Source organism: Ascaphus truei, chromosome 6 (assembly GCF_040206685.1).
Source record: "Ascaphus truei isolate aAscTru1 chromosome 6, aAscTru1.hap1, whole genome shotgun sequence".
Taxonomy (NCBI): Eukaryota; Metazoa; Chordata; class Amphibia; order Anura; family Ascaphidae; genus Ascaphus; species Ascaphus truei.
The window spans coordinates 115,668,961-115,683,630 of record NC_134488.1 but is presented as its reverse complement, the minus strand read 5'-3'; the positions used below and the strand labels follow the sequence as shown (position 1 = coordinate 115,683,630).

Genomic DNA, 14,670 nt, shown 5'->3' with positions numbered 1-14,670 from the left:
CAACCCGGAAGTACCGGAGCAGATGACTGTGAAAGGGATCCAGCCGGCGTGGAGATCCGTTTGACATGGCCGTTTTCACGTGAGCACCACGTATGTGCTGGACCTTCTTTATGTGCGAGTGGGGACTTTAAGGACATTTGGCCTACCCTCCTGGAACAGGGAGATCACGGCATCGTTCCAAAAACCTCTGACGACATCTGATCCAGCCTCTTGTGTGGTGTATGGGTAACTTGATCCCTGACATGCTTGTTTGAAATTTCTTTAATGTACGCACAATACTTACCTTATTGAATGGTTCTTTAATATACTTTTAATGCACTATGAGCGTTGTGCGCTGTGTTTTTTTTGTATTTGACTGTATGCAGAGATCTGCCTGTGCTGCCAGCTGCAGAGAACAGTCTGGGATTACAATGCGCAGATACTGCATGCAGAGATCTGCCTGTGCTGCCAGCTGCAGGGAACAGGCTGGGATTACAATGCGCAGATACTGCATGCAGAGATCTGCCTGTGCTGCCAGCTGCAGGGAACAGGCTGGGATTACAATGCGCGGATACTGCATGCAGAGATCTGTCTGTGCTGCCAGCTGCAGGGAACAGGCTGGGATTACATTGCGCAGATACTGCATGCAGAGATCTGCCTGTGCTGCCAGCTGCAGGGAACAGGCTGGGATTACAATGCGCAGATACTGCATGCTGAGATCTGCCTGTGCTGCCAGCTGCAGGGAACAGGCTGGGATTACAATGCGCAGATACTGCATGCAGAGATCTGCCTGTGCTGCCAGCTGCAGGGAACAGGCTGGGATTACAATGCGTAGATACTGCATGCAGAGATCTGCCTGTGCTGCCAGCTGCAGGGAACAGGCTGGGATTACAATGCGCGGATACTGTATGCAGAGATCTGCCTGTGCTGCCAGCTGCAGGGAACAGGCTGGGATTACAATGCGCAGATACTGTATGCAGAGATCTGCCTGTGCTGCCATCTGCAGGGAACAGGCTGGGATTACAATGCACTGATACTGTATGCAGAGATCTGCCAGCTGCAGGGAACAGGCTGGGATTACAATGCGCGGATACTGCATGCAGAGATCTGCCTGTGCTGCCAGCTGCAGGGAAGAGGCTGGGATTACAATGCGCAGATACTGTATGCAGAGATCTGCCATCTGCAGGGAACAGGCTGGGATTACAATGCACAGATACTGTATGCAGAGATCTGCCTGTGCTGCCAGCTGCAGGGAACAGGCTGGGATTACAATGCGCGGATACTGTATGCAGAGATCTGCCTGTGCTGCCAGCTGCAGGGAACAGGCTGGGATTACAATGCGCGGATACTGCATGCAGAGATCTGCCTGTGCTGCCAGCTGCAGGGAAGAGGCTGGGATTACAATGCGCAGATACTGTATGCAGAGATCTGCCTGTGCTGCAGCTGCAGGGAACAGGCTGGGATTACAATGCGCAGATACTGCATGCAGATATCTGCCTGTGCTGCCAGCTGCAGGGAACAGGCTGGGATTACAATGCGCAGATTCTGCATGCAGAGATCTGCCTGTGCTGCCAGCTGCAGGGAAGAGGCTGGGATTACAATGCGCGGATACTGCATGCAGAGATCTGCATATGCTGCAGCTGCAGGGAACAGGCTGGGATTACAATGCGCAGATACTGCATGCAGAGATCTGCCTGTGCTGCAGCTGCAGGGAACAGGCTGGGATTACAATGCGCGGATACTGCATGCAGAGATCTGCCTGTGCTGCCAGCTGCAGGGAACAGGCTGGGATTACAATGTGATACACTTCCATCTTTTGTGCTCTCTCCGGGATCATATCTATCAACAAAACTGTCGGAGCTATTTTCCACTTTCCCCTGCTTCCAGTCAGGCGCTCCCCATCTCATTGTTCTTTCTATTTCTGCTCGATATCAGAGACACTGAATGAGTGATACAGCCTGGAGAGACAGGAGAGAGAGAGAGAGAGAACGAAACATTTGGCTGCACCTTACTCTGGAGTCATTTGCAATATTTAAAGGAATATGAAAGAAAGCGTTAGCCGGATGACTCATATTGAGAAACTAACTCCAGTCCTCAATGGCCTCCAACAGATTGGGTTTTCAGGATATCCCTGCTTCAGCACAGGGGGCTCAATCAGTGGCTCAGTCTTTGACTGAACCACCTGTGCTGAAGCAGGGATATCCTGAAAACCTGACCTGTTTGGTAGTCCCTGAGGCCTAGAGTTAGCCACCCCTGTGCGAAAGCTGTCCTTCTAATCAGAGGCATGTGGAAACCCTCCTGGGGCAGACAGAAACACGCCTGCCCGAGGAGGTGAGGTGCAGTATTATGAGCGATGTTCGCTGTTCTGTTCTGGTATCTGAGTTATGAGGTTACATGCCTCTCTGTGTCTGATCACAGCAGGGTCACAGCCACCTCTCAGCACAGAAACTTTCCACAGCTGCCAGAGGGATGCTGCAGGCTCCTAAATATAGAAGGACCAACCAGAGGCTTGGTGGGCGTCCTGGTATTTGCCAGTATATAAGCCCTGGATGTGCCAGAAGTGTTCTTCATATAGACACACAGGCACCTGCCAGGCCCCTCTGCCACATACCCTTCTGTCCGGTGCTTTTGTGGTTTCTCAGTAGCCGGCTCCTAGCGTTTGTTTCCTCTGCTTATTCCAGAAGTCTGACTTCAATGAACCTGAAATCCTCCTCTGCCTTCCGATCGGAACAGAGCTTCAAGCAGCGCTCATCCTCAGCCAGCCAGCCCCGGGAACAGTTCATGGACAAGACGCTGGGCATCTTCGGTGATGATTTTGGCAAGTTCAGGAGACCTCATGGAGAACCTCTGGGCTTCTCAGGCAAGTTGGAGTAATAGATCTATAAACAGCAGACAAAGGCCACTTACTAAGCTGCTACTAAGATGCCACGGGCAAGTTCTCATTGCACTCCTCTACTAAGCCTCTAGTACAGGGGCGGCCAACTCCAGTCCTTAAGGGCCACCAACAGGTCAGGTTTTCAGGATACACCTGCTTCAGCACAGGTGGCTCAACCAGTGGCTCAGTCAACGACTGCACCACCTGTGCTGAAGCAGGGATATCCTGAAAACCTGAACTGTTGGTGGCCCTTGAGGACTGAAGAGGGCCACCCCTGCTCTAGTGTATGTTGTGATTTATATTGTGTCATCTGCGAGACGTCAACCTCAATTGACTGAAATCAGGGAGATTTGGGGGTTCTGGAGCAAAGTAATGTTTCGTGGTATACAGTAGCACTGATTTTAAGCATTGAGATTCCATTGAAGTCTGTGAGACCGGGGATGCTATAAAGAGGTGAGATGTGACATAGTCATAGTCACTATGTCCCCCCCCCTGTGTTTTACAATCCTAGTGACCCAGATAACATCCCACGGGAGATGGGTAAAGGGGTAAAAATAGTGCATCTAATCAAAGAGAACACAGTTATACTGCCATCTAACACTAAAGAGGTGTGGTTGAAACTCATTGTGCTGGAAATACATTGTGGTCCAGAACTGAGGTCTGTGATAATAGGAAATAATTGAGGAATTTGCCTCATTTGGGGAAAAAAGTTAAACGGCCACAAAGCCCCTGCCAGTCCGTCACTGCCTGATCTGTGTCTGTATTTCCCCTTTCCTACGTTTCCGCTACGCCTGCCCCATGAATCCCTAAATTCTGTTACTGTATTAACCATCAACACCTCCACTGAGAAGTCTGCGTCGGCTGGGGGGGGGGGGGGGGGGGGGGGGGGGGGGGGGGAGGGGGGGGGGAGGGGGGGGGGGGGCAGGGAGGAGGGGGGGCCGGTAAAAGGGCGCTAAAACCTGGCAAACTTTACCATTGTCATTCCAGCTATTCAGCCACTTGTAGATAAGTGTTCAAGTGGGTAACGCAATTCACAACCGCATAAACGGTGCCCATGATCCATTTAAACACTTATTGGATCATTTATCAGAGTCTCTCAGCTGCAAGAGTGAGGCATAGCATTAACAATCAAATCCACTGGGACGGTGCTGTTTGATAAACGAGTGCAGTGTTTTTGCACCAGTTTAGCCCTGGTTTTGCAGCTGGGAGACTTCTTTTTAATAAATAACCTTTATGTGACTCTGCAGGGACCAAGCTGCAAACATTTGCCTTCCCAGTAAGGGGGCTCTTCCTTTATCAATCTGCTTATCATTTATCACTCGCTATTCTAGTTGAATTCCTCCAGTGCACACACAGCTCTGTCAATGTTCCACAACCCAGCCCTGCAGGGCACCCATCAATAACAGCTGTATGTTTCAGTGGCAGCTGAAACGTTTGGAACATTAATGTTTTGGGTTTTTTTCCCCCTCCAGTTCCTTCTCTCTCCAGCTAATCCCCATTGTCATTTATTTTATTTATACAAAAGCTTTACCAGGACGTAATACATTGGGAGCCACCTCTCGTTTTCATGTATGTCCTGGGAAAATTGTTGTGAAAACAGCAATATTCTGGGTTTTACCCAATAATGTAATTGACACATGGCTAGGGTTGCCGGATGTCCAGTATTGGACCGGACTGTCCTGTATTTGGACACTGTCCAGTAAAAAATGAAAGATAATACTGGACATGTATGTGACCGCTATTACCTCTCAGGACCGGCTTGGCGGGGTTCGGGATTCCCCGAGCAGGGCTGTTGCTAGGGGGCTGGGCAGCTTCCTCCACTTTGATTGGCCACATTACCCAGCAGCAACCAATAAAACAACAAGTGTCCAGCATTAAGCCTTACCCAGCAGCAACCAATCAGGAGGAGGTGTCAGAAGCCTGTGGGTGGGGCCAAGGAGAGGTGGAAACAGCATGGAGCGGAGAGAGGGGAGAGAGGTGGGTGTGCGTGTCTCGAGTGCGTCGCACCTTTCACCATTGTATCCAGTATTTTTGGAGACCCTACGACATGGAACGGTGTGTCCTGTAGACCTGGATCCAAGAGATATTTCTAAACAGCTTCTAATCCATCATTTCATTTATTGATATTGTATTTATTTATTTAAAAATAGAACGATGGCGGTCACAGCAATTGGAGTTCAGCCAAAAATAGAGTAAAATAAAATCAGCTTTAATGATTACATGCTGCACATCACAGAAAAAGAACTCTGGCGCGTTTCGTCCCTGAGTGTGACTTTATCAAAGAGTAAGGAACCTTTATCACACAGACTCCCTTAAATAGGTGGTAACTCAATCTTATTGGACATTCTTAACCAGAAACCTGTTGTTAGCAATCAGACTAATAAGCTGATAGCTTCTGAATGAATCCCATTCAGAGAGTCTGTGTGAAACAATATTACATGGTATAGAAAATAAAAGATAACAAACACATGTAACACAAACATATTAAAAACATAGGAACAATGTGCTATGAAGCATGAAAGAAATAAAATAATTGAAATAAACACGTATGGAACTAGAATATAGGAGAAAATATAAACAATAAGCAAGACAAAAAGGAAAATTAATAAACAATAATAATAAACAATGAACAATCATGTAAATATATAAAAATAATAAATAATATCTCTCCCTATGGAACGGCTTAAAGTGAGCTGAACTAGGGTACTACAGACACCGGGCAGGGTAAGGGCAGCAGCTTGCGGCTTTATTGGCTTAAGAGTGAGGTGTTTGAGAACAGTTCATTTCGTATTCCTTGCTTCATCCTGCATGCTAGCCCCCCACCCAGGGTGAGTCTAACTATATTATCCACTATATGACTTTATAACACATTTTTCAAAAGCGAGTTGCCTTTCCCTTCTTAAGTGGATTGTGGGTTACATCCATTCAGCCCCTATATGTGACTTTGGCAGCATCAGTTCCTGGGTTTATTCCCTTTTCTTTGTTATCTATTTATTTATTTAGTTATAAGTCAAAACTTCAAGACAAAATGGGGGGGGGGGGGGAGAAATTATGTAGGGGGCAAAAAAACAGCTGTGTAGCCAACACAACATACATGAAAAAGAGACAAGTAACAGTAATCCCCCTGACACGTAGATTACTACTTACACTGGGGGCAGCAGGAACTGCAGGAACATTTCAGGTTCTACATGGACCGTTCTTCCTGAAGAAAGTTCCATGACCTGAAACGTTGTCCCTATTTCTGCTGCCCTCTGTTACAAGTCAACAGAACATGCAGTGCAATGCTATAGGGCAGGGGTGCGCAACTCCAGTCCTCAAGCACCTCCCCCCCCCCACCCCCCTCCACCCCCCTCCACCCCCCTCCACCCCCCCCCTCCCCACCCCGACCCCCCGAACAGGTCAGGTTTTCAGGATATCCCAGCTTCAGCACAGGTGGCTCAATCAGTCCCTGATTCAGCACAGGGTGTGCAGTCGAAGACTGAGCCTCTGATTGAGCAACTTGGGCTGAAGCAGCGACTAATTGGGTCACCTGTGCTGGTGCAAGGGATGTCCTGAAAACCTGACCTGTTGGGGGGGGGGGGGGGCTTGAGGACTACACTCCTGCAATAGGGAATGGATGACCGTGACATACAGTCCAATTAGAACAGCTACATAATACCAGGCTGTCACCTTCAGATGCAGCAGACAAAGGAATCCATGCCAGATGCAGCAGACAAAGGAATCCATGCCAGATGCAGCAGACAAAGGAATCCATGCCAAAAGAGTGTTTACAGTGAATCCCTGTGCAAATTCTGCCATACATTATAAATTCCATTCAGTGGATTAAGAGCGCTGTTTACTCTGAGTTTACTAGAAAAATACAAATGATTTCCCCCCTCTCTCTTCCCCCACAGCCGTTACAGCGGGTACGGGGAATGTGAAGACCCTGGGGAACACTTACCAGTTTGCTGTGGATGTGAGAGATTTTTCCCCTGAGGACATCATTGTCACCACATCAAACAACCAGATTGAGATCCATGCTGAGAAGGTGAGTGAGGTTTGGGACCATGTGTCACCAACCAGCAGTGGCAGTGTCCTATTAACAGGTGTGTCTCTATTGTGCCATATATACTGTGCCTGTGTGTTTCCTTAGAGCCCCAAATAGAGTTCCGTCTGCCTGTTTATTTTATAGTACCCCATCTACCTATGTATTTTTATAGTGTAGCATCCACCTCCAGGTCTCTAAAGTGCTTCATCTACCTGTGTGTGTTTATTTATTGCCCCGCATATACCGTGGTGCTCATCGACCGATCTCTAGTGTCTCACCAACCTCTTGGGCGCTATAATGCCCCATCAGCCTGGTTGTCTCTAACCCAGGGGTGCTTAACTCCAGTCCTCAAGCCCCCTCCAATTGGTCAGGTTTTCAGGATATCCCTGCTTCAGCACAGGTGGCTCAGTCAAAGACTGAGCCTCTGATTGAGCCACCTGTGCTGAAGCAGGGACAGATTGAGCCACCTGTGCTGAAGCAGCGAATGATTGAGCCACCTGTGCTGAAGCAGGGAATAATTGAGCCACCTGTGCTGAAGCTGGGATATCCTGAAACCCTAACCGGTTTGGGGGGCTTGAGGTGTATCTACATGTATTTACCGGAGTATCTACACTATAACGTCACATCTACCTTGATGTCTTTATAGTGACCTAAGTTTTTATACGACCCCTTATTTATGTCTGTTTATGGACGTATCTGTCTACAGTGTGGTTACAAAGGCCATTTTTGTAAGACTATTTGCATTGTACAGTACCATGTGGATCTGTATTTCTGTACATTACCAGCACACTTTGCACAGTGCCATGTTGGGCTGTCTGTAATATGCTTCTCTTATTCTGTGATGCGTATCTGCATTATTTCACCTGCCTTTCTTTTTTTCTTCTGTAGAGTCTTATCTGTATGTATATAGAGTGTCTCCATTATTACACAGTGCTGTATGTCTCTGAATGTCTATATAATGCCTTATTTGCCTGCCTGGTATTTTGTACTGACATTTCCATCTGTACGCTGATGAGAAACCGTATCTTCCTCTCTGCGTAGCACTTTGCAAGGATTTCTATTATTTGAAATCTCATATCCCAAAAGGAATGTCCCTTGTAGAAGCTGTAGCATATATGGATTATAATGCCGTGGGTAAACCTGTATGTATGTCTGCTTTCTCTCTGTGCAGGGTTGTGTAAAACATGGATATCACAAGATTTATATCTTTAAAGCAGCAGTCCAAGCTAACGTTTTTTTTTTTTAAATGTTGTTTTTTCCCCCTTTAATATGTGCATTAATACAATCCACCCAATGATAAGTAATTGGCTAAGTTGCAGATCGATCGCTAAGATTTGGCTCTTGGGTTCACTAAATGGCTGTCAGTACAGCAGAAGAGGACCAAAGATGCAAAGTTCTGTGGGGGTAGATCATGTGACCAGGCAGTCACTAAATACAATTGGTGCACTACTACAGAGAGGGCAGGGCTCAAAAAGGGGTGTGCCAGAGCCTGTTTCAGAAGAGGAAGGAGATGTGACTTTGGGAAATGGTTGCTATAGAAACAAAAAATGGTTGTTACATTATAATATATATATATATAAAAAAAAAGTTGTTTTAAAAAAAATGCTTCAAGTATTTTCTCATAGCACAGAACTGATTTGTTAAAAAAGAAAACACAAATGTAGGATATTTCTTGGTCTGCAGCTTTAAAATGTGGATGACAGGAATAAAACAGGACAAATATTTTGTAAGCAGAGAATGTAACCCATCTTCTGCCAGAGAGGCCCGCAGCACATATCACTGCAATGTATGGTTTCCTATGGGACCTCAAACGAGTAATTACCCATTTGTAGCTGCTGATGCCTTAGGCCACGGCATGGTCAGCGCGTAGGCGCTGACCCGCGCTCACGCTTGGCAGTGAGCCCCTGCAGCCGCAATGAGAGCGGCTTTAGCAGGGGCGCGCACAATTTTTTCCATGTAAGCGCTCACAGGAGCGCAGGGCCGGTCACCTGAGTGGTTCGCCCAATGGGGGCGAACCGGCTCTGTGACGTCACTGGCCCGTCCCCCGACACGCCCCCCGGACGGCGCGCGAACTAAGGCCAGGGAAAGCACCCGCTTTCCCTCAGCCTCCGCGTGCCTCCGCACGGCTGGAGTCTCTATGGACTCAGCCTTAGGCTGCGTCCTCTGTGCCGCTGACTGCTCTTGGCGCTTAGCGCGGTCAGCACAATGAATGCAAAGGTGTCCGGCCACGCGTGCGCACCCGTGCGCTTGCGGGTGCTAGGTGCTTGCCGAGACAGATTCATTTGGCTTTCAGGCGCACTGAAGGGTTAAATGACCTCCTCAACCATTCAGCGCCAGTCACTGCTCGCCAGGCCCCGGCCACGGCCACCCCGCTCGCGCGTTAAAAAAAAAATGCCGGACAGCCGAGCGCTCATGCTTGGAGAGTTGGTGACGTCACCGCTCTCAAGCATGAGCGCGCTCAGCGGCACAGAGGACGCAGCCTAATACTACATGACGATTGCTCGCCCAACTACACAAAGTCAGCAACAAACTGATACACATATTGATACCGTATCCATAGAAGAAGAAGATGGGCGCTTTGGATTTGCAGCAAAGTATTTATTATTGTGCCATCTCCACCCATCTCCTTCTTCTGGATACTGTACAGTATCCTACCGGACCTTGCAGAGGGCCCCTCGAGATGAGGGCGCTGGTGCACCTTATAAGCCACTAAAAAGAGTGCAATTCCATTTATGCTACACATATTGATGCCTACATAGCACACACACTTTTACACACTGATGCATATACTAATGCAAAAGCAGTACACACACACACTCACACACACACGCACTTATAAACCGATACACACGGATTAGGCCGCAACTAAGCATGAGTTATCTAAACACAGACAGCATGAAAAATGCACAATGATACGGGCAGATTTACGCATGCGCATGTCCACATTCACACATACCTATATGGTGTTATGCAATGCGACAATGCTGCAATTGTGCGTCTGTTCTTTTTTGCTACTGTGAATGCCACTCCCCTAGATGGTAGTGTGGTCTATATAATGCAGCTGGCTAAAGCATTAGGGGTGTCTTTGAATGGAGAGAAAGCAAAAAGTATTAGGGTTATGTAGCACCTGTTCCCCTACCCTAAGTGAGATCATTCGTCTACCCGGTGTTGCTGGTGCGGTGCGTACCTGTTTGGCTGGAACAGGAGGCTCTGAGTGCTCCGCGATGGTGTGGGGAGATATCAGGGCAGGTTTTCAGGGTGATTCATCTCTGGTAAACAGCGCCTCCAGCAAGCAAGGAACCTTGTAACCTTGTAACCCTGCCCCATAACAGGGCAGGTCTGATACTGATAGGCATCACATTAACTGCATGTGACCCAACCAGTATCCTCCCCAGGATAACACTCTCTGGTTGTTGTTAGGCCCGCCCCTGAATACAGTAACAATGCATCCAGGCTGCAATAGCAAGCTAGGCCTTCATGAGAGAATGAACTCCTCCATTGCCTGTACCTAACAGGACTTACACTGGGGGGCCCAACAGAAGAATAGCGGCTCGAGGCTATGCTATACTTACATTCAACAAACTCCAGTAAATAGTCTGATGGTCGTTATTAGACATTGGCTGTATACAACATCACTGAATTTACTAATGCTTTTTTTTTTGGAGCTATTGGAGGGACAGGGGATTATTTACCTTGCAACATTGGGGCAAAAAGAAATAAAACGGCACCAGATTTATTAAGTGGGTAAACGTTGCCATTGAAGGCAGTGGGATTGTATTAATTGCTAATCCCAGTGCAGCGGTTCTGCCCCACATTTGCCTTGGTTTTTCAGCCAATAGAGTTTGATAAATGACCCCCAAAGAGAGCAAGGCGGAGTTTAGTGAATAGGGGTGTAAGGTGTGTAATATAGTCCTCGCGCATGCGCTACCGTGCGCCAATTCTAATTGCAGGGTATGATCCTGCAGTTGCTATACTTCAGACGCGCACGGCCACAAGGGAAGTCTGGGAAAGTAGAGCAGGTTTAGGGAACCTGTGTGACACTGGGAGTCTTAGTCGCTGCTTTACGGAGCAGGTAATTTATACCGTATTCTACAGTACGGGGCTCTTTTTATTTTTAGATGTTTTCCATGAAAATAGCTTGGTAATGGCAGATACTGTGGTTTTGCTATTTCTTTCTGAAACGGTTCAATAGGATTGTTACATGTCATATTGAAATATTATAACATGTGATATATAAAGATATTAGCTTCCAAAATGGATATGCCACAGTGATTCATATTTGGGGTATTTAGGATATTGGTAAGCTGGACTCCGGGGAAATCCCAAATCATTGTGAAGAGTGCAACGGTTCTTAAACGTATGAAAATCACTGATACAGCACAATACCTGCCTATAATCTTATCTGTCGTCTTTATCAACTATCTCCTAACGAAATGTCGCAATAAAATCATTGCTTTATGAAAAGTCAAATATCCGCCATTAGTAAATTATTTTTCCAGCCTCCCCTAGTAACATTATTATTTCCTTGCGCTTTAGACCGCACCACGGTATACGTTGGCGCTTTACAAATAAACACTAATAATTGTAATAACGCCAGGTTTCCATGGAACACAGGCTGACCCTTCAACATTTTGCACATACAAATAGGTACAACTATCGCCCCTCTACTCGTGCTGGATGCAGTTACTTCCAATGAATTCATATGGAAGTCCCCTAACTCAGGGGTGCTTACATTCAGTCCTCAAGAACCCCCCCCCCCAACAGGTCAGGTTTTAAGGGTATCCCAGCTTCAGCACAGGTGGTTCAATCAGCCCCTGCTGCAGTTCAGGAGGCTCAGTTAGTCCCTGCTTCAGTGCAGGTGGCTCAATCAGTCCCTACTTCAGCACAGGGACTGAGACACTAATTGTGCTACCTGTGCTGTAGGAGGGATATCTCTAAAACCTGGCCTGTTGGGGGGTCTATATGTATGTATATGGATGTGTCTCTATTTATATAGCGCGATTAATGTACATGGCGCTTCACAGTAGTAATACACGTGATAATCACATAGATAGCAAATAATATAAATAACACATAAAGGGGAGAAGCGCTTCAGACATAACAGTAACATTTAGGAAAGGGAGTCCCTGCTCCGAAGAGCTTGCAATCTAATTTGACTGGAGTTGAGCACTCCTGCCCTAACCTACCCATCTTACGACAGCCCCCCTCCCCAAACTTTGTTTTTAAAAGGTATGGCAAGCCCCCCAAAACATGTAGTGTACCTGCTAAGTAGGTACAGTTAGAGGGTATGCACAGGTTGAAAACAATTGCTCTGTTGGTTTTAGTATTACTGTGCTATAGCATTGTATCACAGCACGCTTAACTCCACCCAACCTGTAGCCATAATGCCTTACACTCACCCAAACTTCGGGATGATAAAGGCAAGGGCAGCAATAACATGACAATCAATAAATAAGCCAGGTGCAGTGTAGATATAATTCAAGCCTCAACCTCTAACCAGAGCAGCCATAATCCGACCAGCAGTGTTACTGAGCCTCGTCTGTGCCCAGGGGACCAATCAGCTGTTGCTAAAGAGGTAATAGTGTCTCTTAGGTACTGGGGCATTGTTATTTATGGGTACTGCCACCACATGATATACACATGTGTACAGTACTTGTCAGTGTTTTCAGACAACAACCTGTACTGGGCATAAGAGCCAAGTTCAATGCAGAAACAGCAGTTACTCTGTGTTATTACATCAAAGCAGCCCTGTCGGGCACTCATACAGTATATGCGTTTAGCAAGTGGCACCCATCCGTGGCTCTTCTCTCCCACGGCACAGCATAGGGCCACCCATCTGTGGCTCTTCTCTCCCACGGCACAGAGATCAGAGATGCAGGCAGAAGGATCTCATGCTGTGAGGGGAACTGGCAAGGTGCCCTGTAATACCAATGGGGGGGAGCAGGGCTTACTTAGCTGTGGCGTTGCTGTCCTGTCTCTCAGTGGTGCTGTTTCCTTGGTTTGGAACCTGTTACTGAGTCACCCCCCAAAAGACTTGTAACTAAAGCCTATTGTGATGTGAGTGCAGGAGAATGAGATTTCCTGCATAGGCAGTGTGTGCATGTCTTGATTTCCATGATAAATAGCAGTTCCTGGGTGTAAAATACACTGTTTATCTTGGACACACTACCCCAGATTGATATGAACGGCCATATTCGCTACGGCCCGCCCGCTCAGCACCACCCTGGCAGAGGCCTATGCCATAAGGCAGCTTATTACAACGTGAGACACTTGTTGTCCCATTCACTTGACTGGGCTGCAATGAGTCTTTATAGAGCCATAAAGTGGCTTAAGGTTGTGCAATCCTGAGTAACTATGGCCCAGACTGTGCTTGTAACTATGAATTTATTGTCGTTCTCACAGCAGCTCATTATTTTGTAATCAAGACATTTACAAGTCAATTGGTGCATTCCAGGTGATTAAAGTAGATTTCAATCCTCTGCTTTCTAGTTCTTCTACTCCGTTCTATCCAGTGTGGTGGCTTTCTGTGTTTCAATTGACTTCATTGCATTCAGTATAGGATGCCTCTGACTTCTTCCCACCCATACATATCTCTCATTCATGACTCTCTCGCTCACAATCTTATTCTGTATGTGTGAGGTGTAGTGTTACATTTGAAGGTGTTGGTGTGGTTCCTAACTCCGTGGTGCCACATGTATGTTATTCTGTAATATCTCATACTACGTGTGGGAGGCGGGTGTTTGTCTCAGGGCACTTTGCTTACAGTCTACTCTTTCTCCTGCCTCTAGCTGGCCACAGATGGGACCATTATGAACACCTTTACCCACAAGTGCCAGCTGCCCGAGGATGTGGATCCCACCACAATGACCTCAGCCTTGGGAGAGGACGGCATGCTGACAGTCAAAGCCCTGCGGCATCTTGCCAAGCACACGGACCACCTGCAGCAGACCTTCAGGACTGAGATCAAAATCTAAAGGGGTGCAATATAGAGGTGGGGGTGTGATATCTGGGGAACAGCTGATCATGTGGCTCTAAAGCACCATTTTACCTCTTTAACAAGTAGAGCAGAACTTGTTTCACTGTTTAATGATTTCACAACCTAAAGTTGCTCCCCTAAGATTTGTCGTAGTTAGCATATGCACATCCCAAAAGTCATTCACAATTAGTATGGGCACCCCAAAACGTTCTCATGGATAGTACGGACATCCCAAATGTGGAGGTAATAGTAAGTGTGTAACTCACAAGAGACATTCATGGTTGGTTTGCACATCACAAGTAGGTGTTTTGAGTTAATCGTGGAGATCACAAATGCTGTCCATGCTGGAGTGGTCACTAGTAGTAAGTATGGGCATCACAAAAAAAGGTTCATAGATAGAGATGTGGAAAACATTTGCGTGTGGTCTCCAACCATGAAACTTTTGCACTTTTTTTAATTGCGACACAGTCAAGAGTTTGCAAGCGATTCACCAACCATTAAGTCAACAAGCATAGCTATTCTTCTAATCTGCTAACTCCTATGCAGAACCTGAGAAAGGGGCTTCTTTTTGGTAGTGCTGGTGTTGGAGGAAGAGGAGGAGGAGGAAGGCTTTATTATACTGCTACTCTCCTCCTCTACCCCCTCTGGGTGCAAGGTAGCACATTGGCGAATCATTTGCAAACTCTGAGCTGCTATCCTTTGGCAAAACTGCGAATTGATGGTGGAAATGTGGGATTTCCACGACGATTTTTAGCCCTGGAAAAATTCTCCGAAAGGTTTCGCCGGGGCATTTAATTTTTTTTGGGGGGGGAG

General features: G+C 47.0%; 1 protein-coding gene across 1 annotated transcript; it reads left to right on the top strand.

The window, feature by feature from the left end:
- The first annotated feature begins 2,537 nt into the window (after window positions 1-2,537).
- On the top strand, window positions 2,538-14,664 carry HSPB7 (heat shock protein family B (small) member 7). Its single transcript, XM_075605934.1, has 3 exons — window positions 2,538-2,839; window positions 6,748-6,881; window positions 13,670-14,664. Exons 1-3 carry the CDS (start codon window positions 2,674-2,676, stop codon window positions 13,853-13,855), a joined length of 486 nt encoding a protein of 161 aa, XP_075462049.1. The 5' UTR covers window positions 2,538-2,673; the 3' UTR covers window positions 13,856-14,664.
- Window positions 14,665-14,670: the final 6 nt, after the last annotated feature.

Excerpts from the sequence above, each read along its gene's own strand:
- HSPB7 (XM_075605934.1), top strand. The coding sequence starts at position 2,674 with ATGAACCTGAAATCCTCCTCTGCCTTCCGATCGGAACAGAGCTTCAAG. Across the intron at positions 2,840-6,747 it reads AGAACCTCTGGGCTTCTCAG|CCGTTACAGCGGGTACGGGG; the intron begins GCAAGTTGGAGT and ends CTTCCCCCACAG. Across the intron at positions 6,882-13,669 it reads TTGAGATCCATGCTGAGAAG|CTGGCCACAGATGGGACCAT; the intron begins GTGAGTGAGGTT and ends TCCTGCCTCTAG.